This window comes from Acomys minous, assembly GCF_964271855.1.
Source record: "Acomys minous genome assembly, chromosome: 13".
Taxonomy (NCBI): Eukaryota; Metazoa; Chordata; class Mammalia; order Rodentia; family Muridae; genus Acomys; species Acomys minous.
Genome location: NC_140495.1, coordinates 4,301,663 through 4,328,194, shown reverse-complemented (window position 1 = coordinate 4,328,194; position 26,532 = coordinate 4,301,663). Strand labels below are relative to the sequence as shown.

Sequence of the window (26,532 nt, the reverse complement as noted above, 5' to 3'; positions counted from 1 at the left end):
TTTTACATGGGCCCTGGGGATACGGACTCGGTTCCTCATACTTGTGCAGTAATTTACACAAGTACATGCGTGCATACCCACTGAGCCATCCCCTCAAGCCCTCAAGGACAACTTATTTTTTGAGACAGGGTCTCTCGGTGAACCTGGAGCTCACCAGTTTGGCTAGCCTGGTTAGTTATCAAGCCTTCCCCTCCCCTGGGTCCATCTGTCTCTGCCCCTTCAGTTCTGGGATTACAGGCTCTTGCCACCACATCCAGCTTTTACATGAATGTTGGAGAGCTGGACTCGGGTTGTCATTCGCACACGCCAAGCCCTTTGCCCACTGAGTCACCTCCCCAGCCCTGGTCAGTCTGCACTGGGATCTGCCCAGCAGTGCCATCCTCCTGGTGTGCCCATTTCCTAGACTGTACAACGCTGGCCTGGCTGCCTCAAGCAGAAACCAAAGAGGCTGGCGGGGTGGGGATGGGGGGACTGGGTTAACTGTCCTCTGATGACAATGGCTCTTGCAGTCCCATCATGCAGAACGTGCACTGCACCAGCCCCTTTTGGTCAGCTTCTGTTTGGTCATTTCAGGGTGAGTCATGGCCTCATCTGTCCATTTTCAGAAAGCTGCAGTTGGGATTTCTCATGCAGCTGTGAGAATAAAAAACAGGACTTAACAATGTTGGGAGTGAGGGAGAGTTTTGCAATGCAAACCCCCAAAGAAGAAGTATGGGACTCCTCAGCTTCCTTAATGCCTCTGGCCACACAGCACTGGGGACCAGCAGGTGGTGAGAGTTAAAACGGGGCTCGGTTGCGCCATGGCAGAGTGAGAGTTGTGGAGACACTTGGTACTTTTCCCTTCCGGGTGGAAGGACGACGGCTGAAGGCTGGGGCTGGGCGGGTGAAGCCGCGAACCCTCCTGCACACACAGGGCTGCTCAGGCTCTCGTTTTCCAAGCACATGGGCCGTGGGAACGCCTGTTTGGACCACGTTGCTGAAGGTCCAGCGTGGGAAGCCAGGAGGCATGGGAGCCAGCCGGTCCCAGGCTCCTATTTAGGGCTGTCCAAGCCAGACTGCCAGTCCTCTGTTGTTGCCCTCATCTTCCACAGCCTTTCCCTCCGCTTCCTCAGCCTGTGAGGCAGGGAGGCATGGCTGCAGTTCAGGTGCAGGAAAGGACTAAGGAGAAAGCTCCCCCCCCCCACCTCCCCCGTACCCCACTCCCCACGGAGGAGGCTTGTGCAACACTCTGAAGGCTCCTGCTTCCCCCAGCTGCCCAGTTTTGCCTCTTGCTGTGGTGTGCCGGCTGAGGCATACACAGGAAGCCCCTCCAACCCCTCTTTTTCTTTCTTTTTTGTAATATTTCTTTTTTTTTTTTGTTTAAGATTTATTTATTTAAGCCGGGCATGGTGGCACACGCCTTTAATCCCAGCACTCGGGAGGCAGAGGCAGGCGGATCTCTGTGAGTTCGAGGCCAGCCTGGTCTATAAAATGAGTCCAGGACAGCCAAGACTATACAGAGAAACCATGTCTCAAAAAACAAAAATCAAACAAAGAAACAAAAAGATTTATTTATTTATTATGTATACAATGTTCTGCCTGCGTGCCAGAAGAGGGTATTAGATCACATTATAGATGGCTGTGAGCCACCATGTGGTTGCTGGGAATTGAACTCAGGACCTCTGGAAGAGCTCTTAACCACCGAGCTGTCTCTCCAGCCCTTCCCTCTTTTTCATCTACTTTGTGCAGCTGAGCCTCAGGGTTGCTGCTCTTCCTGCCCTTCACGCACACCTCTGATAAATGACCCCTCCCCCATTCCACGAAGCTGTCTCCACCAGCCCCACTGTCAGCCTCAGGCTCCCAACACCACCCAACCACCTCCTGAAAAACAGACCTTCGTGCCCCGGCTTCCCTTGGCCCCTCCTCAGGTCTTCTCAGTTCAAGGCCGGTCTGAGAGAGGTAATGCTGGCCTCCTTTTTGTCTTTATCCTCTTTTCAAAGGACCTGTGACTCCACCCACGTGAGACAGAGAGACACTCTTGCTTTGGGTGTTACTCATCCAGGGATAGAGGAGTGCCTAGGAGTGTGTGCACCATGTACATCACACACAGAGGCACACACACACACACACACACACACACACACACACACACATGATTACAAATGAGCTGTCACATTTTTTTTTTTTTGAGACAGGAGTTTTCTGTATAGCCCTGGCTGTCCTGGACTCACTGTGTAGACCAGGCTGGCCTCGAACTCACAGCAATCTGCCTGCCTCTGCCTCCGGAGTGCTGGGATTAAAGGCGGGCGCCACTATGCCCGGCTTTTCCCCTCCTCTTCTTACACATTATCTGTTTGTTTTTTGTAAGCACCCTGCTCTTTGACACACGTTTTGAGGGCTGAACTTGGGTCCTCACTTCCCAAACTGAGATTGGACATGGTGAGACATGGTGCCATGCAGAAAACAAGCGTGGTCTCCATGAACTCCAGAGGCTCCTAAAAGGGGAGCTGACAATTTCTGATGTGCTGAGACTAACTTCTGCACACCAGTAAGTATTGTGGTCACCCCAAATGAGGCTGCCTATTCAGCCAGTTATGCAAACGGCACCTTCCGGTCAAGTTGTAGCTGCAGTAGCCCCCATGAGTAAAAGAGCGAGGTGCAGTGAAGAAAATTAGGTTCTGAGTCAGGAACCTTGACGTCTTTGAGGGCAGGAATGGATCTCATCTTGAGATCCCTTAGAGGTTGTTGGTGTCCTCAATCAAACTGCTAGGCTTGTGTCCATGAGCAGTTGTCATTTATGGGGCCAGAAGCTGACTCTCTCTGGCCACACAAGGACAGTGCTCCAGAGCGAGAGAAGGGTGGAAAGTTAGGAAGCCCCGTACACATCCCAGCTGCAGTGCAGGGTTCCTCCATACTGCCCATCTTCCTCGGTGGCAAGGTCCCGGGGGGGAGGAGCCACTCTGTAGAACGTCCCTGAGTGAGGGTGGACTAAGGCTAAGTGAGTGGACTTGGACATCACCTGGGCGTAGCTCTCCCTGGCATCTACCCTGTCTGCCTGAGGTCTGGGCCCTGTAAGGCTGCTGGTGGCATTTGTCTCTGGGCATCCTGTGCCCGTTGCTGAGGACTCTTTTCCTGTGTGTCACTGGAGGTTACGGTGCAGCCCACACCTGCGGGGACAGACTTACTCCACTCAACTGTACTCTAGGTCAGAGGCCTCAGCTTCTCCATGACTACGCACCTGCACACCTTCTTTCTCGGTTTTCTTTCTTTCTTTTTTTGGTTTTTCGAGACAGGGTTTCTCTGTGTAGCCTTGGCTGTCCTAGACTCACTTTGTAGACCAGGCTGGCCTGGAACTCACAGAGATCCGTCTGCCTCTGCCTCCCAAGTGCTGGGATTAAAGGCGTGCGTCACCACACCTGGCTTCAGTTTTCTGTTGCGGACTGTGTTCTCCTCTCCGAGAGGCCAGATGATCTGATGCAGTGCCACCAAAACGAGGAAGGGAGCACTAGGACTAGGAAGGGAGCACTAGGGCTAGGAAGGGAGCACTAGGACTAGGAAGGGAGCACTAGGGCTAGGAAGGGAGTACTAGGATGGGCTTGTTCTGTAGTTTGCTGTGGGTCCCGACTGGCCACCATTTACTTAGCTACAAAGTGTGCCTTTGGAGGCCAGGGAGATGAGTTGGTCAGTAGAGTGACCACTATACAACTTCAAGGACCTGAGTTTGACCCCAAGTGTGAAAGGCTGGCATGCACGAGTTGTCCCTGTACAGAGGAGCCAGAGACAGGCAGGTCCCTTGGGCTCCTTACCAGCCAGCTTGGCATAATTGGTGAAATCCAGACCCCAGGGGGAGAGAGAGAGAGAGAGAGAGAGAGACAGAGACAGAGACAGAGACAGAGACAGAGACAGGGACAGAGACACACACACAGAGAGAGAGAGAGAGAGAGAGAGAGAGAGAGACAGAGACAGAGACACAGAGAGAGAGAGACAGAGACACAGAGAGACAGATTGACTTCTCTCTCTCTCTCTCTCTCTCTCTCTCTCTCTCTCTCTCTCTCTCACACACACACACACACACACACACACACACACACACACACACACACGGCCCCAGTCAGGCCATCACAAAAGACAGCCTAGGCAGAGCACATATTTGGATCCAGTTCTGACCACTCAGCAATCTGCGACCCTGGAACTAAGAAAACTAAGGCGAGGACAAGCTGCCAGGTAGGTGCTGGGAATTGAACCCGGGTCCTTTGGAAGAATAATCAGTGCTCTTAACCGCTGAGCCATCTCTCCAGCCCCCAGACTGCTGTGCTTAAGCATGATAGTGCAGAGGCAAAACATCTAACGTGAGACTTCAGAGATAAGAGCTTCTCCAGGTTAAAAAAAAAAAAAAGGTGCTGTGGTGCCAAGAGGGACTTACTTTATGTGTATGGGTATTTTGCCTGCACAGACATCTGTTTATAACGTGCATGCCTGGTACCCTCAGAAATCAGAAGAGGGTGTGGGATCATGTGGACCTGGGGTTATAGACTGTTGTGAGCCACTATTATTTGGTGCTGGGAATCCAGTCCTCTGGAAGAGCAGCCAGTGCTCTCAGCCACCGAGCCAGCTCTCCAGCCCCCTCCTTTCATAACTCAACTTCGAGGTTCTCAACTGTGACCTTTGTAGATGACAACACCACGTCACAATGACAAAAGGCTGGACATGTCTGTGAGGGACATGACTCAGTCTATCTGACATCCTTGAAACAAACAGACAGATTGCCAAGGAGATAACAGACATGCGGCAATCAGCCACAGGCCACAGCTTCCTCAACGAGGCCGCCATCTGGGAAAGACCTGCTGAAATGGTCACTACGATCTACACAGGAACAGAGAGTTATTTGGAATCCAGCGTTATTTTACAAAGCAAGTTACAAACCTACACTATGCTGGAATTCTCAGTGTAAGGCAATACATGAGGCAATAGGGCATTCCTGTGGTTAGAGCCTACATGACGCCTGCAGGGTGCGGGGAGAGCAAGGTGCTCTCACAGCCTGGGTCTGGCACCGACAGGCTATGGGTCTGTAGATCTAGGTGTGCAAAGGCTGTAGGAATGGTTTTCCTTTTGTCTGGCTGTGTCCCCTAGCAAAGCCTGCAGGCTCCTCCCACTGCAGGCTCCTCCCACTCCACGTGCATCATTACTCAGAGGCAGGACAACAGCGCCAGATCCAGAGAAAGCTAAATTCCTGGCTGATGTGCCTTGCTAGAATGCCCCCTTTGAAGCTCTGTCGGCTCCAGTCTCCTCAGTGCACCAGCAGCAATGCTGCTTCACTCGAGAGCTCGACCCTTTCTATTCCTTCCCCCTGGGCCGAGGGGAGAGGAGGACGGGAAGACAGACAGAAGGGATCAGGAAGGCTGTGTGAGTGAAGCCCGTTGGGAATAAGGAGGCAGCATGGAGTCTATTTTTTTTTCCAGTTTTTTGAGACAGGGTTTCTCTGTGTAGCCCTGGCTGTCCTGGACTCGCTTTGTAGCCCGGGGTGGCCTGGAACTCACAATGATCCACCTGCTTCTGCCTCCCAAGTGCTGGGATTAAAGATGTGCGCCACCAAGCCCGGCTCCCGTGGAGTCTATTTTTAGAGCTGCATTCTATCTACCTGGTCTCAGAGGCAAGGGCCTCGAGTTTGCATTTAATGCAGTGGGCAGTAACTCTCACTCTAACCCTCACCCTAACCCTCGGAGGTTGCAGGACGTTGTCAGGACAGGCTTAATGAAGAGGCTGGCAGTAGACACTGGCTGGTTTCTGAGGAGAGAGCCTGCGTGAGCCCCATGGCAAGGCAGCTGTGCCACTTTTGTTCTGTCTCTTTAGAGGAGCTCTCACCCACCAACTTCTTAGAAACACGCCTCCCTCAACCTCTGACCACGAGGTTCCAATATCTTAGGTGTCTGATTTCAATACCACCACCTAGTCAAGGGTGGACACCTGACGCCCTCCAACGGGAGCCCATCCCTAGGAATGTTGACCTTGAAACCAGAGAGATGAAGTCATTCTCTGACTGTAAAGCTGTAGGCCAGGATGACTGACCACTACTCAGACATCTGAAGGGTTTCCACTCAGGCTGAGGATTGAGGCGTCTCCCCCCCCCACCACCACCACCACAGGATCGTCACCAACCCCTTTGTAATTACGCCAGTCTGGTTAGAACCTTTGTCACTTGTAAAGCCCCAACGTTCAACATTTGTGGTAAAGAGATATGTGTGCCTTTCACAATTTGAACGTACATGATTAAAAACAAAAAACAAACATCGTGGGATTGGTTTATAGGCATCTGGTCCATATTTCTTGCACATAAGACACAGCAGGGGGGAAAAAGTCTGTCCTCGTTATACAGAGTCGGATGCAAGAACTCGGGGTTCTTAGCTGAGTCAGGGCCGGGGAGACCCCTTCAGAGCAGGAGTGATCCACCTCCATCACTTGTGTAGTGAGTAAAGCTGCTCAGGACGCTCTCCTGCCGGCTCCTCTGGGATTCCGGAGAGAAGCCGACGTGGACAGGCTGGCCGCACAGGACCGCCAGGCACTTCCTGTACAGATGTGTGAGGTATCTTCTGAACTTTTCCCCAGCAAAGGCATAGATGAGGGGGTTGAGGCAACAGTGGCTAAACGCCACTGTCTCCGTCACACTGAGGGCCAGCCTCAGGTCCCTTTTCATGTCACAGCTAGGAAAGAAGTCATAGAACTTGAGGGTCTCCAGGAAGATCACGGCGTTGTAGGGTGTCCAGAAGAGGAAAAACACTACGACCACGAGGAGGATGAGCCTGATGGCGCGTGTCTTCTTGTGATTCTTGCAGGAAAACAGCGTCCGAATGATGCGGAAGTAGCAAAAGCTCATGACAAGCAGGGGCAGCAGGAAGCCCAGGATGTTGGCTTCCGCGTTGCGGAGCACGGGCCAGATTTCCTGCAGGACCTCAGGGTAGTCCCCCAGACACTCGTTTTCCTTCCTCTTTGTGAACATGAACTGGGGCGATGCCACTAAGATGGCCGCAGCCCAGACTCCCAGACTGATGGTGACACCATGTTGCACCGTTCGGTTGTTCATGGAGTTGGCGGCCAGGACGATGGCCAGGTACCTGTCGATGCTGATGACGGTGATGAAGAATATGCCCCCGAAGAAGCCGATGAAGAAGAAGGCGGTTGTGAGCTTGCACACGGCGTTGTGGAGGCCTTCGTCGCTGATGAGATAGTGAGTCCAGAAGGGCAGCGTGGCCACAAAGAGCAGATCGCTCAAGGCCAGGTTCAGGAGGTAGATGTCTGTGATGCTCTTGGGCTTCCGGCTGTTAGTGAGGGCAAGCACCACCAACAGATTTCCCAGCAGGCCAAGCGCAAAGACGAGGGAGTAGAAGATGGACAGGAAGACGGTCCCAAAGGCCACAATGTCGCCCACATCGCAGGCCTCAGCAGAATCATCATATTCAAAGTTCTCCAGATCCAAGTCAGGGAAAGAGGTGGGCATGGTGAGGTCCTGGAACAGAAAAGAAAGCGTGACTGCGTTAGCAGTAGAGGATTGCAGTTCGCTCTAGCTGGATGCCACAAGCAGGAGAAAGCACTGGATGCAGGGGCGGGGGGGGGGGTTCTACTAAATTTCATCTTCACTCATCCTACCTTTTAGGGCTTTTTTTGTTTGTTTTTGTTTTTGTTTTTCGAGACAGAGTTTCTCTGTGTAGCCTTGGCTGTCCTGGACTCTCTTTGTAGACCAGGCTGGCTTTGAACTCACAGAGATCCACCTGCCTCTGTCTCCCGAATGCTGGGATTAAAGGCTTGCGTTACCACGCCCGGCTTTTATTTTAGTTTTTGAAACAGGATCTCACACTATGTAACCCTGGCTTGCTTGGAAATTGATATGTAGACCAGGTCTGCTTGCAACTCACAGAGATCTGTCTGCCTCTGCTTCCTGAATGCTGGGATCATACCACACTGGCTGCTGTGTTTTCTTAAAACCAAAAATAGTATTTTATTTAAAAGTATGTGCATGTGTGTTTGTATGTGGGAAGGCACCTGTGTGAGTGTGGTGAAGAGGACACTTGATCTCCCTGGAGCTGGGCTTACAGGTGGTTGTGGGCCACCCTGACATGGGGGCCACCCTGACATCCTGAGTCTTCTTCAGGACCTCTGGAAGAGCAGCCAATGCTCTAAACTGCCGAGCCATCTCTCTAGCTGCATGCGAAGGGTTTTAAAGATTGAGTTAACAAGGTATAAAGACCCACCGTAGCCAGGCAGCAGTGGCGCACACCTTAAATCCAGTGCTCTGGAGCAGAGGCAGGCAGATCTCTGAGTTCAAGGCCAACCTGGTCTACAAAATGAGTTCTAGGACAGTCAGGGCCACACAGAGAAAGCCTGTCTTGCAAAACCCTCTAAGTATGGATGGAGCCATTTCATGGGCTGGGGTCCCAAACTTCCCAGAAAAGGAAGGAGGAAGTGAGCTGAGCTACGTACACACCTCTCTCTGCTTTCCAGCTTGCAGGTGCACTGTGACCAGGTGCCCCACGCTCAAGCCACAACTTGGCACCTGCTCCCAGAATGATCCCATCAGACTGTAAGCAACCTCCTTTAGAGGAAAGAGGGTTACACTGCTGAGTTCAGAGAGCGCTGGGAGGCAGCGTTCTGCTACTGACCAGCTTGAATGTTGCTGAGATCCCAGCAGAGGTTCTCAGATTAAAAAAAAAAAGCGACGACTGCCTATGCCTGTCCTGCAGCCTGAACTCCATCACAGCCTGAGGTGTCCAGAGCAGGCAGCCTCGGTGCAGTCCACCACGGAAGAGGCTGTGACCTTTTCCTCCTGCAGTTGCTTCTTCTCAGGTATCTGGTGTCTGGTGATGAAGAAAATAACCAGCAAAGCCCCTCACTCTTGATTCATGGTACCCAGGACTTCCCTGGGTTTAACGTTGTGTGGAAAACTCCTCAATCCCAATCTCACTGGCCTGGCCATCTCTCTACTCACAGGAGGGCTGGCTGACCCCAGGCGGGGGATGGGCTAAGGCAGCCTGCTGCCCTCTTCTTTCTCCTGTTTTCTTTCTTTCTTTTATTTTTATTTTTTATTTTTTAGTTTTTCAAGACAGGGTCTCTCTGTGTAGCCTTGGCTGTCTTGGACTCACTTTGTAGACCAGGCTGGCCTTGAACTCACAGCGATCCACCTGCCTCTGCCTTCAAAGTGCTGGGATTAAAGGCCTGCACCACCATGCCCGGCTTCTCCTATTTTCTTATGGGCGGGAACGGGAGCAGAGGGCAGTCTCCACAGTAAAGCTTTGTCCCCATTCCCACTAACTTCCAAGCCAGGATGCGCTGGTGGTGTAAGATTCCAGATGGCCTGAACTCAGCCATCATAACCATAGCGTTGTTAGCTGAGCAAAGCAAGTCAGGAATTACAGGCCGATAATGAGGGCAAACGGAGAAGAACAAGTCAAAAATTTTCCACTAGCCTCCCATCTCAACCCTGCCCCTGGGATTCACTGCCCTTATCTCACCCTACATAGAATTTACTACCTCAGACCCCCCATTCACCTAAAAAGGTCACGTACTGTTAGCCCATCGCTTGATAATTAACCACGGTTGCTGAGTTCTGATTCTGTAAAGGGTATTTAAACCCTCTGCTTTTACAGAACAGGGTCTTCCATCTCCTCGGAGCTTGGCAGACCCCAGTGCACTGGCTCAATAAAATTCCTTTGCTTTTGCGTCGGCTCTGGGCTCTGACTCTCAATTGAGCTTCCAGGAATAGTCTGACAATCTGAGTCTAGCATTGGCTCACTCCAGACTGTTCCTCTGGGTCTCCTCCTCTGCCTCTTGAAACTACAGACAAGCCCTCAGAAGTCTGAAGTCACCTCGGAGCACACTTCCTGGCTGCTGCTGCTGCTTCCTTCCCCATTGAAACGGAAAGCAAAGCTGATGGTTTTTGACAGAGGGAGTTTCCACACCCACTTCGCCCCTCTCACCATGGCTTCACCACATCCCAGCCAGCCAGCCATGGCTTCTCCCTGCATCATGAGCCTGTGGATTCTGCATATCAGCCAGCCTCCTCTGTGGTGGACTGAGCCGAGTCTGTCTCCCCTGAACCAGGTGTGGGCAGTCTTTGCTTCAGGCCTCAGGGCCTTTTTTTTCCTCCCAGGAGCTCTGCTGTGATCTCACTTAACAACCAACATTCAAGCTGGTCCGTAGCAGATGGCTGCCTCCCAGTGCTCTCTGAACCCAACAGGTGTCACCTCAGGGCTGAGGACGCAGCTGTGTTCATAGAGTAGTTGCCTAGAAAGCACAAAGCCTTGGGGCCGAGCTTTGGCACCACGCGAACTAGACATGCTAGCACATACATGTAATCCCAGCAACTGGGAGGTGGAGCCTGGAGAAGGAGGGTTCAAGGTCATCCCATCATTGGCTGCATAGCAAGTCTCAGCCCAACCTGGGATATTTGAGACTCTGTCTCAAAAATAAGTAAGTAAATAAACCAATACCCCCTAAAATGTGTCATTTCATACGTTTGTATGTACGTATGACAGATGAGCAGGCAGAATTGTTACTTAACCCACTACAAGGCTTGTTTATATCTAGAGGACTGTCTTCCCAGGTATGGGGAGACACGCCATGCAGTGATATGAAAGCAGATGCTCGGAGGTGGTATGTGAGGGACGCCAGGACAGTCCCATTCTTCCTCCTCCTCCTCCCAGTGTGAAAAGTTAGCTAAGCTGACCCCAAGAGGAGGTCAAAGCCAGGAAACCCTATTCTGTCTCTGGCCTGGGATCTGTCGTTCAGCCTAGCAGCGTCTGTGGACTCACAGAGGACGAACCCCTCCAGCTGGTGGATGAGCTAGGAGGCTTTGCGCTTCCTGCGTCCCTCTGCAGGCTTGGGGTTCAGTCTCGTGAGGAGAGAGCCTGTTCTGACACAGTTCTCACAGCAGGCACTTGCGGAGACCTTCTGACCTTTAGGTTCACCCAAGCTGACTAGGACTCTCGTGTTTTACCGGACCGTGAACATTGTGGAACTCTGGTATTTAAAGATGATACTGTTTTTTTCCACTGACGTGAAAAATGTACCTTTTTTTTCCCTGCTGATTTTTGAAAGTAGGGGAGAGTATGACATCCTTTACTGAGCTGTAGTCAGTCCAGACAGTCTGAATGACGGAACACCAAATAAGACAGAAGTGTGAGATCCACGTGGGGTCCCACGGACACAGGAGCTGACATTTGTGAGGAGGTTGGGAAGGCTGTGTGTGTGTGTGTGTGTGTGTGTGTGTGTGTGTGTGTGTGTCTGTCTGTCTGTCTGTCTGTCTGATTATCTGCAGAACGACAAGCCTGTGCTGGGGACAGCAGTGCTGGAGGGCAATTCTGGAGGCCAAGGGATAAGGAAAAGGAGGTTCTGTTTTTCCTATACATGCTTGGATGTTTTTTTTTTTCTTAGCCATGTAAATCATCTCCATTTGGAAAATATTTTAATTGGTTGATTTTCAATTTTAAAAATCAACAAATGCAGCTGGGCATGGTGGCGCACGCCTTTAATCCCAGCACTCGAGAGGCAGAGGCAGGCGGATCACTGTGAGTTCGAGGCCAGCCTGGTCTACAGAGAAAGTCCAGGACAGCCAAGGCTACACAGAGAAACCCTGTCTCAAAAAAACAAAAAACTAAACAAAAAACAAAAAACAAAACAAAACAAAAAATCAACAAATGCTGGGCGTGGTGGTGGTGGTGGCGGTGGCGGCGACGCACACCTTTAATGCCAGTACTTGGGAGGCAGAGGCAGGCAGATCTCTGTGAGTTTGAGGCCAGCCTGGTTTACAGAGCTGAGCTCCAGGACAGCCAGAGCTGTCACACAGAGAGAAAAAAAAAACCTGTCTTGAAAAACCAAAAATATAAAATAAATAAATAAATGTAGAAAATAAAATAAAATAAACAAAAATGTGAATTCTAATGAAAAAAAAAAACTAAGTAACAATACAATGATAGGTCCCAAGAAACTGATGGTGACACCTTCTAATTGTCCTTTCCCTGGAGATCTGTACAGAACATGCAGATATTTTTGTGGCTCTGGGTCCTGGGCCCTTAGACCTGACAGCGCGACAGGTACCTGCTGTGTTGAATGAATGAGTGAGTAGATGAGTAAATGCAAGACCTAGGGGAGTAAGATTAGCCTCATCAGATGGGGTCCCATCAGGGGCTGATCAGGGGGGCCCATCAGGGGCTGACCAGGGCTCCCAGCAGGGGCCGGCCAGGGCTCCCAGCAGGGGCTGACCAGGACTCCCAGCAGGGGCCGACCAGGGCTCCCGTCAGGGGCTGACCAGGGCTCCCAGCAGGGGCTGGCCCAGGCTCTCAGCAGGGGCTGACAGGGCTCCCAGCAGGGGCCGACCAGGGCTCCCGTCAGGGGCTGACCAGGGCTCCACAGGCCAAGACAGCGTGGGAAAGACCCTTTATCGGCTCAGCATCCACCCTCACTCGTCATACTGGCTGCGGCTGTTGGTGGAACAGACACCTGTGCCAGTAGTTTCCGTGTCTTCTAAGCAACTGCTGAGAAGCAATGCTGCCCTGGCTTCGTGAGTCAGAGGTGACACACGTTGTACATCTCTAGTATCTACCTGGAAGGGGCTGGCAGGCTGTGTCAGCCCAAACCCAGTGTCGGCAATGAGCCCCAGAGCATGGGGGTTCCACTCTAGTTGGAAACCTCACATCACCGAAGAATGCCACCCCACCCCCAAATAGTCACTCTCACACAAATGAACTTTCTGGTCTGACCTGAGCAAGCCTTTCATCTCTGGGCCCTCTGAGACATTTAGGAGATTGAGAAGTGAACCTAAAGACAGGCCTTGCTTCCTGGCAACAGATGGAGTACAGGCCAGGAGTCCAGTGTCATCTTCAGTTTGAGGCCAGCCTGGGCTGCACAGTGAGGCAAAGGCCAGCCTGAGGAGGTCACAGACCTGCCCCGAAGCTGGCATTCTGTGGAAGCAGAAGACACTAGAAAGCAAGATTCCCTCAGCTGGCCGTCACTCCTAGGAGGTTGCAGGGAGCATCCCTGGGGGCTGGTGTTGGATTAGCACCAAAGACCGGTACCATCAGCCAACAAGATGGGGCTGTGCACAAACTCAGGGAAGGACACAAATCCCGTGGGCTCAGCCAGTAAAACACCTGCTGCGAAAACATGAAAATATCCAGAACCACAAGGGGGAAAAGGCAGGTGTGGTAGCACACGCTGTGACCCCAGCACTGGCAAGGCCAGTCAACCCAGTCATAAGCCTCAGATCCCATTGAGAGATGGTCTAAAAACGTAAAGTGGAGCCGGGCGGTGGTGGGGCACGCCTTTAATCCCAGCACTCGTGAGGCAGAGGGAGGAGGATTGCTGTGAGTTCGAGGCCGGCCTGGTCTACAAAGTGAGTCCGGGTCAGCCAGGGCTACACAGAGAAACCCTGTCTCAAAAAGCCAAAACAACAAACAAGCAAACCATGTAAAGTGGATAGTATCTGAGATTGACCTCTGACCTCCACATGTGCACGCACGCACAAATGTATATGTAAATACCCTCACTATCCCCACCTAACCACACCCACATCCTGCAAACCTCCCACAAATCCCTGTAAGCTGCTCTCAGGTCTCCGTACGCTCCATCTGTTTCCTGTGGTTTTACTAACTAGTATTGCGCTGGGGACTCCAAGTTGATCCTGGAAGGAGAGCTTGATGGTCCACGTCAGTTGTTTTCAACCTGTGGGGCTCCAACGGCCCTTTCACTAAGGGACCGCCTAAGACCATGGGAAAACACAGACACTTATGTCTCACAACAGTGGCAAAGTTACAGCTATGAAGTAGCAACGGAGGAATTTTATGATTAGGGGGGTCACCACCCCATGAGGAACTATACTTAAAGGGTTGCAGCGTTAGGAAGGTTGAGAAATCTCACATCGCCGTAGATTCAAATAGAAATAACTCCTATGTGACCCACTTCAGAAAACTTCCTCCTCACTCTCACTGCCCGTCCTGGTCCGCTTCCTCTGGCCACTTCCTTTTATCCTGCCCACTCCTTCACTTTTAAAGCTTTCTTTGTGCATGGGATGGAGGCGCCCTTACCCGTAGCTTCCGAGGGCTTCCTGTTTCTCTACTTCCCTCTGAGGGGGCTAAGCTTCTCTCTTCTTGCTGGCATCGCATTTTATGATGTTCCCCCTTTCTTTTGGCTCCATATCCTGCTTACTGATTTTTATTTTAATTAATTAATTATTTATTTATTTATTTTTGTTTTTTCAAGACAGAGTTTCTCTGTGTAGCCTTGCCTGTCCTGGACTTGCTTTGTGGACCGGGCTGGCCTCGAACTCGCAGTGATCCACCTGCCTCTGCCTCCCGAGCGCTGGGATTAAAGGCGTGCGCCACCACGGCCCGCCCTTATTGATTTTTAAATCCAGTGTCTCCCTTTGGATTTTCATTCTCCCTGAGTATGGCTTTTGGTTTGTTCTGAGGACTGTGCGCTGGTCCCCACGCTTGGGCTATACCGTTGTACGCTACGCACTTTACTGACCGGGTTATTTCTCCAGTCTCTGTCGCCCCCCCCCCCCTTTTTTTTTTAAGCTCAGGGTACAAAAAGAGGCTAGAGGGACATTTTACAATTGCCACGCCACACGCAAGCTAGCTGGCCGTCTGCTCCTATAGCTGTGAGCTCAAGTGAAACAGTGCGAGAAAGTGCCCAGCAGCTTAACCCAGACCAGAGAGAGGCACGCCAAGCCAAACCGCTGAAACCCCAGGGCCCTCTGGGTAAAGGAGTTACCCTCTCTCTAAAGCAAGCCATTGTTTGGGGTTTGACACCGCTCCCTCCCTTTTCCTCTTTAAAATACTTTGTGGCATTTGCTTGTTTCTGACAAAATAAGCCGTGAAAATTTTAAAGCAAATGTTTTTGTTTTCTTCTTCTTCTTCTTTTTTTTTTTTTGGTTTTTCGAGACAGGGTTTCTCTGTGTAGCCTTGACTGTCCTGGACTCACTTTGTAGACCAGGTTGGCCTCGAACTCACAGAGATCCACCTGCCTCTGCCTCCCGAGTGCTGGGATTAAAGGCGTGCGCCACCACGCCCGGCCTCTTCTTCTTTTTTTTAAAATCACTTCTTTAAGTAATGGAGAAGCAGATGGATTTAAAAGTTTTTGAGGCAGGGTCTCACACTGTCATTGACCCAGGACTCCCTGTTTAGCCTAGGTTGGCCTTAGGATTTGCAGGGACCTTCCAAGGGTCAGCCACATGTTTAAGAACAAATAAAAATTAAGGCTTGAGCTGGGTGCGGTGGCGCAAGCCTTTAAACCCAGCACTCGGGAGGCAGAGACAGTTGTGTCTCCATGAGTTCGAGGCCAGCCTGGTCTACAGAGTAAGTCCAGGACAGCCAGGACTAAAAGAGAAACCCTTTCTCAATAATTAAATTAAATTAAAAAATTAAGGCTAAGGCTAAGAGGATTAGTTTAGCCTGTCAAAAACAAAAACAAGAGAAGGTCCTTTCGCTCCTGCTGCTTTTTCTCTTAAAACTGTTTCTTCAGGAAATGTGTAACTAATTTGTCCTCTCGGAATGTGTGTGAGGAGCCTTGCTGGGCCTTGTAGGAGCACCTGTGAGCATTGTGATTTGCAAATGTGAGCAGCCAGCACCCAGCAGCATCTGCCAGTCTCTGTGGGGATGCAGGAGCTTCGGAGCTTGGCTCCGAGTTTTGTCACTTAGGTATGAGAAGGTGGCTTGCCCACTGGGCAGAGCCAATTAGCTAGTGAAGGTGACCGCCTAATGCCACAGGTAAGGCTAATGAGCTCATGTTGCAAAGAATGCTGGGACTGGGGAGATGACTTGCTTTGCAAGCTCCAAGACCTGAGTTCTGGCCTCTGAACCCATAGTAAGACACTAAGCACAGGGCTGGAAAAGTGGCTCAGCTGTTAAAGGCTTCCAACTAAAAATATAAAAAGCTAAGCACGGGATGGGGGGTGAGGGGAGTGGGCACATTTGTAATCCCAGTGCTGTGGAAGTGGAGGAGGGGGGCCCTTGGGGCTCCATGGGCAGCCAGCCTAACCAAACGTGTGAGTTCTTGGTAGAAATAAGAGCCCCAAGCCAGGCATGGTGGTGCATACCTTTAATCCCAGCACTCGGGAGGCACAAGCATGTGGATCTCTGGCCTATAAAGTTTACTTTTTGTATATGTGTGGTTTTTCGCGACAGAGTTTCTCTGTGTAATAGCCCTAGCTGCCCTGGAACTCACTTCGTAGACCAGGCTGGCCTTGAACTCATGAAGATCCACCTGCCTTTGCCTCCTGAGTGCTGGGATTAAAGGCATGCACCACCAGCCCAGCTCTGAAGTTTACTTTTTTAAAAAATAAAGTTAAGCAGGGTGTAGTGGTGCATACTTTTGATCCCAGAACTCTTGAGGCAAAGGCAGGAGGATCTTTGCAAGTTCAAGGCCAGGCTGGTCTACCTAGTGAGTTCCAGGGCAGCCAGGGCTATGTGTAGAGACCCTGTCTTAATTTAAAAAAAAAAAAAAGGGAAAATGACTTTGGACTTTGAAAAAGGCACACAGACAAGGTGGCTGAGGCTGCCCTCTAGCACAGGTGCTGGGGCCAAACCCTCCTTCACTGCATGAGCTGATTGGCAGCACTCAGCTGAAGAAAACCAATAGCTGTGCCAACGGGTCACATCAGGGGAAGAGAATGAGGGTCTGAGGAAGGCGCCTGGTGAGACCCTGTAGGTCTAGGGCAGCTTAACCTAGCCCATCTCCTGTCTCCGGAAGCTGCTTGCTCACACTGCTCCTCCGGGCTGTCATCTGCGTATAGAATTGCTTCCTGCGAATACTGACGATTTACTTAGTGCTGCATCTGCTACACAGGTGGGCAACTCCCAGTAAGATCTGGGCAACGGTAAAGGGTACCTCTCTCCGCCACTTGAACATGCGTGCATATGTGCAAAAACGTGTTTGGTTTTTTTTTTTTTTGGTTTTTCGAGACAGGGTTTCTCTGTGTAGCCTTGGCCATCCTGGACTCACTTTGTAGACCAGGCTGGCCTCGAACTCACAGCGATCCGCCTGCCTCTGCCTCCCGAGTGCTGGGATTAAAGGCGTGCGCCACCACACCCGGCTTAACGTGTTTGGTTTTAATTTTTGCAATAGGGCCGGCCCAGCTTGGCCCTCTTGCCTCAGCGCTGGCTCCGGTGCGAGAACTACAGCTGGGAGCCCCAGGCCCGGCTTGCAGCGGGCGTTTGAAGAGCTCAGCGCTCAGCTGCCCAGGCCCGGCTTGCAGCGGGCGTTTGAAGAGCTCAGTGCTAACAATGAGTCCATGTATGAGGGCCAAACGGCCAAACCTAAGGGAGGATGGGCCACGTTCCTCTGCGGGGCAGCCACTGGTAAGCTGTCCCTCCCTCTGCTACCTGCCACCCAAGCTCGCCCTAGCACCCCTAATTAAATGCAGTGGGTCCCCCCTCCACTCACAAAGAGGAGAAAGCAAGAGGCGGGCTCATGGGGAGAAAGTAGAAGCGGGGTTAAGAGAGGCTATGGAGGGACATAAGCAAAGTGTGTTGTATATAGAGATTGTGAGATAATAAATTATTTCTAAAACTAGGCTTTTTCTGTGCATGTCAGCACCCAAGGACATCAGAAGGGAGCAAAGCATCCCCAGGGCTGGAGTGATAGGTGGTTTTGCGCCACCTGATGTGACTGGGGAGTCCTTGCCAACTGCAATTGGAGGAGGAGGAGGACAAGAAGGAGGAGGACAAGAAGGAGGAGGACAAGGAGGAGGAAGAGGAGGAGGAGACCATATGAAGAAGGATTTCCAATGTGGTTCAGTGGCAGGGTGCTTTTCTAGTCTGCCAAGAACACACAAAGAAATGGTACAGCCAGCGGGTGTGGTGGCACACACATGTAATCCCAGCACTTGGGAGGCAGATGCAGGCAGACCGCTGTGAGCTCCAGGCCAGCCTGGTCTACAAAGTGAGTCCAGGACAGCCAAGGCTACACAGAGAAACCCTGTCTCAAAAAAACAAAAAAACAAAAAACCAAAACCATTCTATTTTAACTCGAATATAGACAAGCTTAAACCATATTTTTCAGGAATAGCTACTTTGATTGGAAGAAAAGCAAGGAAATAAATAGACTGGAAGCAGTGCTGGGCGTGGTGGCGCACACCTTTAATCCCAGCACTTGGGAGGCAGAGGCAGGTGGATCTCTGTGAGTTCGAGGCCAGCCTGGTCTACAAAGTGAGTCCAGGACAGCCAGAGCTATACAGAGAAACCGTGTCTCGAAAAAACAAAACAAAACAAATCAAAACAAGTACAATTTGGCCAGATGAGTTGGTTAGCAGGTCCTCCATTCAGAGGTCAGGGAGATTCCACCCTGAATTTCTGAGTTTGAATATTTGGAGGCCCCAGGAGGAAAGGCAGACCTCAGATTCAGTGAGAAGTCTCAGGCTTCTTTTTGGTTTTCCTTGGCAGGAAATGACAACAAGTGAAACCCCCTGGGCACTGGTACTCATCAGGCTGGCTAGGCCTGGGCACCACCCAGGCTCCACAGCCCACCCAGATGCTTTGGAGCAGCGTGGAGCGGCCTGCAGCTCATTCCCTGAGGGCCAGCTTCGGAGCAGCGTCAGGCTGGGTTGGGGAGGCACAAGTGTGTGGATGCTGTGGACCACAGGAAGGACGTTCTCAGAGGCACGTCTCTGGTTTGGGAAGAGCAGAGCCGGCACGGCCGCCCTTGCACAGCTGGCTTGGGAAGGGAGGAACTAGAAGTTGGTTTTGGACTGGGTCTGCTTTACCGTGCTGCCTTTCTCCTGTTCCTGGCAATTTGGGATCTGTAACAACCTCCTCTGGAAAAAAAATAGAGATCTTAAAATCCCTAAAGTCACGGAGCGTTACTTTTCCCTAAAGTAGTAGTCATCACTGTTTTTTTGTTTTTTGTTTTTGTTTTTGTTTTTTTTTTTTTTGAGACAAGGTCTCTCTGTGTTAGCCTTGGCTGTCCTGGACTCACTTTGTAGACTAGGCTGGCCTCGAACTCACAGCAATCCACCTGCCTCTGCCTCCCGAGTGCTGGGATTACAGGCATGCGCCACCAGGCCCGGCTGTCATCACTGTTTTTAAATTACGTCCATTTGCTTATTTGTATGCATGCGCATACTGGCACGGGCCACAGCGTGTGGTCAGAGGACATCCTTGGGGAGCCAGTTCTTTCCTTCCACCACGCATTTCATGTCCCATGGGCCAAACTCAGGGAGTTAAGCTTGGCAACAGGTGCCTTTATCCACCTTGCTGGCCCATACTGTTTTTTAAGCACAAAAAAAAAAAAACGAAACAAAAACAAAAACAAAAACAAAAACACAGCCCAATCACACCCTAACATTCAAAGTGCACTCCACTGCCTGAGTCCTACCTCTCACTGGAAAAGCTGACTCAGGAAAATCAAGTGATGTGCAGAGTTGATGAGGGCAGAGTCAGGACTATGTCCCAAAGCGGAGCAGCATCTGTCCACACCCTCTAGTCCTCCCTGTGTGATGGAGTCAGCTGAAGACTGGGCAGAGGTTTTAAAGAGATTGGCACTGGGGTAGGTTCTTCTCCCCAGGAACCAGGGGTGTGTGAAGAATGGCCCAGTCAGTCAGACTGAATTTGGGCTGGGACAATTTGCTGTCCAGCATTTCCTTGATAAAAACAAAGCCAAGCCGAGGAGAGCAGGGAAGTGAAGCCACTCTGGCCTTCTGTTGTGTGTCTAGCGTTTTCCTCTCATGGAAGCATTCCCTCCAGGGGAGAGCAGGGAGGCTCTCAGGACTCAGCTACACTTGCACGAAGCTTCTAAGAGCAGGAGGCTGCCCTCTCTGAAGAGAGGAGTCTTTCTTCATGAAGCTGCCTGCAATTGGTGCAAGAAGCTCCAAGGACGCAGCTCTTGCAGGTGGGCACCTCCCTGGGGTGAGCTTTGAGGAGCTCAGGGCATGTTCCTGTAAGTAGCCCCCAAGAGACTTACTGGTTCACCAGGCTGGACTTGGGTGCGGGGTTGCTCCTGCCATTTCGCAGGGGCCCCAGCTGCGGTGAATGGCATCTGTTCACGTCTTTCTGGGAAAAGTCACTGAAGACCTTCCTGCGGCCATTTCTGTTGTCCTAGAGACACCCTCCCACCCCTGTTCAGTCAGAGCCTCTATGCTGCAGACCCTCATGGTGCCCAAGGCTCAGCGAGTCAGGCCCCACTCCAGTCTCTCAGTAGGGCCCAGGGTCTCCCTTATGACCCGGGACTAAGCAAGGCGGGTTTTGTTTTTTTTTTATGATCTGAGTGTCTTTATGTTCGACTAAATTTCTTCCTAATTCAAGTATTGTATTTCAAGTAGTTGGGACTAAAAACAAAAAACCAACCAACCAACCAAACAAACAAAAAACACGGGGGACTTTGGAAGGACAAAGGGACGGAGGGAGGGCGGGAGGGAGAACCCTCAAATTCCCAGCCTTTCTCTGGACTACAACAAAACAGAGTGAGGCTGAAGCCTCTTAGGGTCTGTGGTTGCCAGATACAGCCATTGAGGAAAAGCCAGATGCCACCTGTCCTCACTGGGGTCCTCTGAAACCGGTTTTGTGTCAAGCAGGGGATACCTCCTCCTGGCCTGTTTTCACGCTTTCCTTCCAAAGACCACATTTCCTAGTAGCTCAGATGTCAGAGCCCAGGTGTCTGAGCCATGGTTACAAGCATTTATGAAATTGAGGAATGAGTTTGTGCCTAGTTTATCATAAATATTCATTATAACAACTGAAGATAGTACCAAAAAGGCATTTACAAAAGGGGGGGGGTTGGCAAATCCCTAAAACTACCCAACTTTGCAGATTTAAGCATACTACCCTTTTTCTCCATATGAATTTATATTTATAGTAAAAATGCTAGCACCATTTTGAACATCACCACCATCATCATCATCGTCATCGTCGTCGTCATCATCGTCGTTGTTATTGTTGTTAGAGACAGGGTCTCATAAAGCCCAGGCTGGCCTCAAAATTGCTATGCACCAAGAATGACCTTGCACTTCTGAGCCCCTGCCTCCACCTCCTAGGTGCTGCGATGACAAGCATGTGCCACCATGTCTAATTTTATTAGATGCTGGGGACTGGGCCCAGGGCTTCTTGAATGCTGGGAAGCGCTCTACCCACTGAGCTACCCTCTCAGCAGTGCTCTACCCACTGAGCTACCCTCTCAGCAGCGCTCTACCCACTGAGCTACACCCTCAGCAGTGCTCTACCCACTGAGCTACACGCTCAGCAGCGCACCCTTGTGTTTACATTCTCAAGCCTGTAAAACATCAGGGGAACATAAACTGGGGTGGCAGTGCATGCCTGTCATCCCAGCAGCACTCAGGGAGGCAGAGGCAGGTCAATCGCCGTGAGTTCGAGACCAGCCTTGTCTACAAAGTGAGTCCAGGACAGCCAAGGCTGCACAGAGAAACCCTGTCTCGAAAAACCAGAAAAAAAAAAAAATCAGAGGAAGCACCAGGTACCTACCACTCAGCTCCAAGCTATTTCCTGCTTCATGGCTGAATTTGGTTATTTAATTTCATCTATAGACACTCAAGCGTGGGTCTCTGAAGATAAGTACTCCTTTTAAAACGTGGTTGTTCTTCTTTGTTTAAGATAGCCTCCCACAGAAGCCCCAGCTGGCCTGGAGCTCACCACACACACAGGCCAGGCTGGTCTCAAACTTGCAGCAATCCTCCTACTTCAGTTCCCCAAGTGCTGGCATTAGAGGCATGAACCACAAAGTCTGACGGACATTGTGGATTGTAATGAAGAACATCAATATTTCCTGTTACCCAGATGTGATTTCATATCAAGCCCCCTCCCTTTGGTAATGTCCAACATAAACTTTTCTCCATATCTCTAGAACATAATTACTAACACCTCAAAGTGGGATTGTGCAAATCACTGGGGCTGGAGAGAGATGGCTCAACAGTTAAGAGTGCTGGCTATTCTTCCAGAGGACCCAGGTTCAATTCCCAGCACTAGGTGGCAGCTCAAACTGCCTGTTACTCCTGTTCCAGGGGACCTGACACCCTCCCAGACATACATGCAATCAAAACACCAATAAACAAAATAAGTAGCTCTAATCAAACGGACCTTCCATCCTCCACCCGTTTTATCTGCAGCATCCTCAGGGACACGTACACAGAAGACAAAGAGCATCAGTAAGCCCGTGGCTGTGCCTGACTCACTCCACGCCCAGGTGTGGGAGGAGTCCTCTGCACTTACCTGGGCAGATGAGAAGGGACCTTTTGCAGGAAGTGACAGCCAGTTACCCAGTCCCACACAGACTCCACCAGAGGCTAGTGTTTCCCTCTCTCTGAGGCATCTTTATTTGCAAAATTAGCCAATCGCATCTGGCTTCCTGTGGGGTACCCTATCTTTAGATGCTGTGGCAAGCAAGCTTGCCGCTCCAGGCTGGAAACCAGCTGACCACAAGAGAGCGTGCATTTTCTGAAGTCTAGGGAACTGGAGCCTGGGGCAGAGCTGGGGATGGCTGGGGGCTGTGCCTCTTATCCCCAGTGAGATAGCGATCTGCAGCCTCAGAGGCTAGCAGCATCAGTCAGGTCAAAGCTCTCATTAATAGGGGTCTCAGGCAAGCTGTGAGCGCCCCTCAGCTTTCCAGCCACCTTAGAAAGTGTCTAGTACTCACTGGGCAGCACTGGGCACAGACTTTGTTGCTTTTCTTTTTTTCTTTTTCTTTCTTGTTTTCTTTTTTCTTTCTTTTCTTTTTTTTTTTTTTTTGTTTTTGGAGACAGGGTTTCTCTGTGTAGCTTTGACTATCCTAGACTCACTTTGTAGACCAGGCTGGCCTCGAACTCAAGCGATCTGCCTGCCTGACCTTGTCACAGTTCTTATGAGCCTATGAGCCTGCTTTGTCCACTGAGGTAGGAACTGGAAGTGCCAATATCCCTCCACCTGTTTGAGGAAACCCACCGTTAGCTCCCTTTCTGCTTCCTTCTTCTGGCCTCCTGTGTGCTCACCTTCCCCTGCAGAGTCCTAGGGATGCATGGAGAGCCAGCAGCTCTGCACAGGCGCGCAGACCTTGGTCCTCTCCTGCTGCCCAACAGCTACTCAACATCTCCCCGTCTCAGCTCCTTGCCGGGACTCTGTCCACTTCAGCTCTTGATTTTTGCCTTTTATTTTCATTAGTTCTCAGGGAATTTCACACTTCACATTTTGATCATGGCCTATCCCTTTATCCATCCCTCCCAGATCCACCTGCCCTCCACCCCCCCCCCTCGTTCCAAACCCACCCAACTTGGTGTCCTATTTGTTTCTGCTAAACTTTATTGTTTTGCTTTTGTTTGTTTGTTTGCTTTTGGGTTTTCAAGACAGGGTCTCTGTATTAGCCTTGGCTATCTTGGATTCACTTTGTAGACCAGGCTGGCCTCAAACTCACAGCGATACCCCTGCCTCCGCCTCCCGAGCTCTGGGATTAAAGGTGTGTGCCACCACGCCCGGCGATAATAAACTTTTTGTTTTGAAGGTTTATTTTTAATTATGTATATGTGCTCACGGAGGCCAGAAGACTCAGATCTCCCTGTAGCTGGAGTTACAGGCAGTTGTGTCCTCTGCAAGAGCAGTAGTATGTGCCCTTAGCCACTGCTGAGCCCCCCTGGTTTTGTTTTTGTTTGCTTGTTTGTTTTGTTGTTGAGACAGGTCCCGCACATCCTAGGCTGGCCTTTGAATGGCTATGTAGTTTAAAATGACCTTGAGCTTCTCATCCTCCTGCCTCCACCTCCCAAGTCGGGGATGCTCTGCTGTGTGTGTGGTTTAGGAGGTGCTGGGGATCGAACTCAGGGATTCACACAGGCTTGGCAGGCACCAGCTCAGCTGTTCTCCCGATATGCACTCAGCTCGTCCTCGTCCTCCTGTCCGGATTCCGGCCAAGATTCTCCCGATGTTCCTGCCAACAGGCTCATCAGTGTCCATTTCTGACACAATCCCGTCTCCAGCTGGGGCCCGGAGAGCACCCTGTGCCCGCCACTCCCTTCCCTTCATCTGTCCTCATCTCCCTACCCCACCATCTACCCATAAGGCAGAGAGTGATTCGGAGCCGAGGCTCTACAGACTTAACAGCTCAGATGGATGGTCCTCTTCTTTCTCGTCTGTATTGGTGGCGTGCTCTCAGCATGATGGCTCTTTTTACTTCCCGCTGCCCGCTGACCACTTCCCCTTCCTCCAGCACACATCCCCAAGCCTGTGCGTGCTCTGGGAGTGCTGTCCTCCTAGCCTCACCTACTGTGGGCTGACATGTCAGCCTGCCCTGCCACAGCAACGAGAACTCCGTAATGAGCGGCAGCATATTTGTGCCAGTTTCCTTGTCCCCAGCTGCCACAGGGTGAGGACATGTGCCCAGTGGATACCTGCACACACTGAGGAAGGGACACAATATAGGAGAGGCACTCTAAGCTTGTGAAACAATGTTTTAGAGGGAGAGAGAGGCAAGTCCACTCTTTGGATATGAAGGCAGCAATCAGCACTGCACCTCTCTCTCTCTCTCTCTCTCTCTCTCTCTCTCTCTCTCCGTGTGTCTATGTGTGTCTGTGTGTGTGTCTGTGTGTCTGTGTGTCTATGTGGTGTCTGTATGTGTCTGTGTATATGTGTGTGTCTGTGTGTGTGTCTATGTGTGTGTGTGTCGCGTCTGTATGTGTCTGTGTACATGTGTGTGTCTCTGTGTGCATGTGTGTGCCTCATGTATACAGTGTATGCAACATAAACAAATTGCAGAAGAGGGCATTGATCTCCTGGAAATGAGCTATAGGCAGGTATGAGCCATTGAATGTGGGTGCTGGGACCCCAATTGTGACCTCTGGGAGGCAGTAAGCACCCCTAATCAGTGAGTCTTCTCTTCCAGCTCTGATTAAATCATTTCTTTGTCTGTCTACCACCACATGACACCCGGACCCAAAGAGGCCAGGAGGAGGCAGTGGCTCTCAGATCCCCTGAGACTAAGGTTCCAGATGGTTGTGAGCCACCAAGTGGGTGCTGGGAATCAAATCCAGGTCCTCTGGAAGAGCAGCCAGTGCTCTTAACTGCTGAGCCATCTCTCCAGCCCGAATAAAGTATTTCTAAGCAGTAGCATTTGAGGCGAGAGAACTAAGGCATATTACAAAGTAAAGCAAAAGCACTCTTTTATTCCAAAGTAGATCATCAGTTCTCACTTAACGATTTATCTTGCTTTTGAGATGGATCTTGCTGGGTTGCCCAGGCTACCCTAGAACACCTGAGTTCTCACCTCAGCCTCTCAAGCCAGAACTCCTAAGCTCTTCTGTCATTTTCCTCAGGTCAAATGGCGCATGTCACCATACTCAGCTAAACCCTCACTCCTGGGCTGCATTCCCGCTCTGTCCCTTACCTTAGTTGCTTTTCTATTGCAGTAATAAAACGCCAAGAGCAAGGCACCGATAAAAGAAACTATTTAATTGAGCTTATGGTTGCAGAGGGTTAGAGTCTGTCATAATAGAGTAAAGGCAGGGAGGCAGGAACAGCCGAGAGCTCACATCTCGATCCAAACGTAGGAGGCAGAGAGCCACCTTAGGATAGTTTCTGAAACCTCAAATTCCCCCACCCCTAGTGACACACCCCCTCCAACCATGCTACACTTCCAAACGGTTCCACTAACGAGCATTCAAACACGTAAGCTACGAGGCCAATTCTCATTCAAGCCAGCACAGCCTTCAACTATTTAATAATAACTCACCGCCACTGTTGAGCGTCGTCCTCTTGTAGGTGACCCAACCCTTGGGAGGCCAAGGTCAGAGGATTGCTGTGACTTGGACGGCAGCCCGGGCTACAGAGTGAGGTCTTGTCTCAAAACAGCAGCAACAACCCAAAAATAATTCAGGCCAGGTTGGTGTAAGTTTTAGCGTGTAAACACCTGCTGGCCAGGGAAAAGAATGAAGAGGTTAAAGCGCTGGGGTGCGCAGAGGAAGGGGCGGTGCCTAAGAGTCCAGGCCTCACCCATGCTTTCACCTGGGGGGACGCTCCAAGGGAGGGACCAGGTGGAGTCCAGGCCTCACAGGTGCTTTCGCCAGAGCGGACGCTCCAGGAGAGGGACCAGGTGGCACAAAGGGTGCTTCGTTTGCCAAGGAGCAGTGCAGGCTGCCCCCTTCCCTGGGCTCTGCTAACAGATGATGTCCCCTTAGAGGTCTCCCCCGCATTCTCTGCAGCCCTTGTCGCCATTACCACCTCCAATCCTCCAGTAAGGATTTCCAAGTGACAGTAGGTTTTTAAAATTAATTAATTAATTAACTAATTAATTTTTGAGACAGAGTTTCTCTGTGTAACAGTCCTGGCTATCCTCGACTCTCTTTTGTAGAAAAGGCTGGCCTCCAACTCAAAGAGGTCTGCCTACCTCTGTCTCCCGAGTGCTGGGATTAAAGGCGCTCGCCACAACGCCCCGCCCCGAGACAGTGGCCTCTTTTATTCCAACCTGTAAAGACACAGTCTTCACCCTCTGCTTTTCTGAAAACTTTGTTTACTGTTCATAGAAAAAAAAAATCTCAAATCCTAGCGTGGAGCACCGAACTACATTCCCTCTTTCTACAACCCAGAGGCTAAGCTGCGCCCGTAATGT

At 50.9% G+C, this 26,532-nt stretch overlaps 1 protein-coding gene across 3 annotated transcripts; it reads right to left on the bottom strand.

Moving 5' to 3' along the window:
* Positions 1 to 1,525: 1,525 nt before the first annotated feature.
* CX3CR1 (C-X3-C motif chemokine receptor 1) lies at positions 1,526 to 25,761 on the bottom strand. Of its 3 annotated transcripts, none has more exons than XM_084753512.1 (2): positions 25,657 to 25,761; positions 1,526 to 7,480 (listed from the first exon to the last, which is right to left on the bottom strand). In XM_084753512.1, exon 2 carries the CDS (start codon positions 7,469 to 7,471, stop codon positions 6,407 to 6,409), a length of 1,065 nt encoding a protein of 354 aa, XP_084609638.1. In that variant the 5' UTR covers positions 7,472 to 7,480; positions 25,657 to 25,761; the 3' UTR covers positions 1,526 to 6,406. The 3 variants fall into 3 exon arrangements, with proteins under 3 accessions (XP_084609638.1, XP_084609637.1, XP_084609636.1); XM_084753511.1 differs by lacking the exon at positions 25,657 to 25,761 and adding an exon at positions 22,179 to 22,374; XM_084753510.1 differs by lacking the exon at positions 25,657 to 25,761 and adding an exon at positions 22,047 to 22,170.
* Between the last annotated feature and the right edge of the window lie 771 nt (positions 25,762 to 26,532).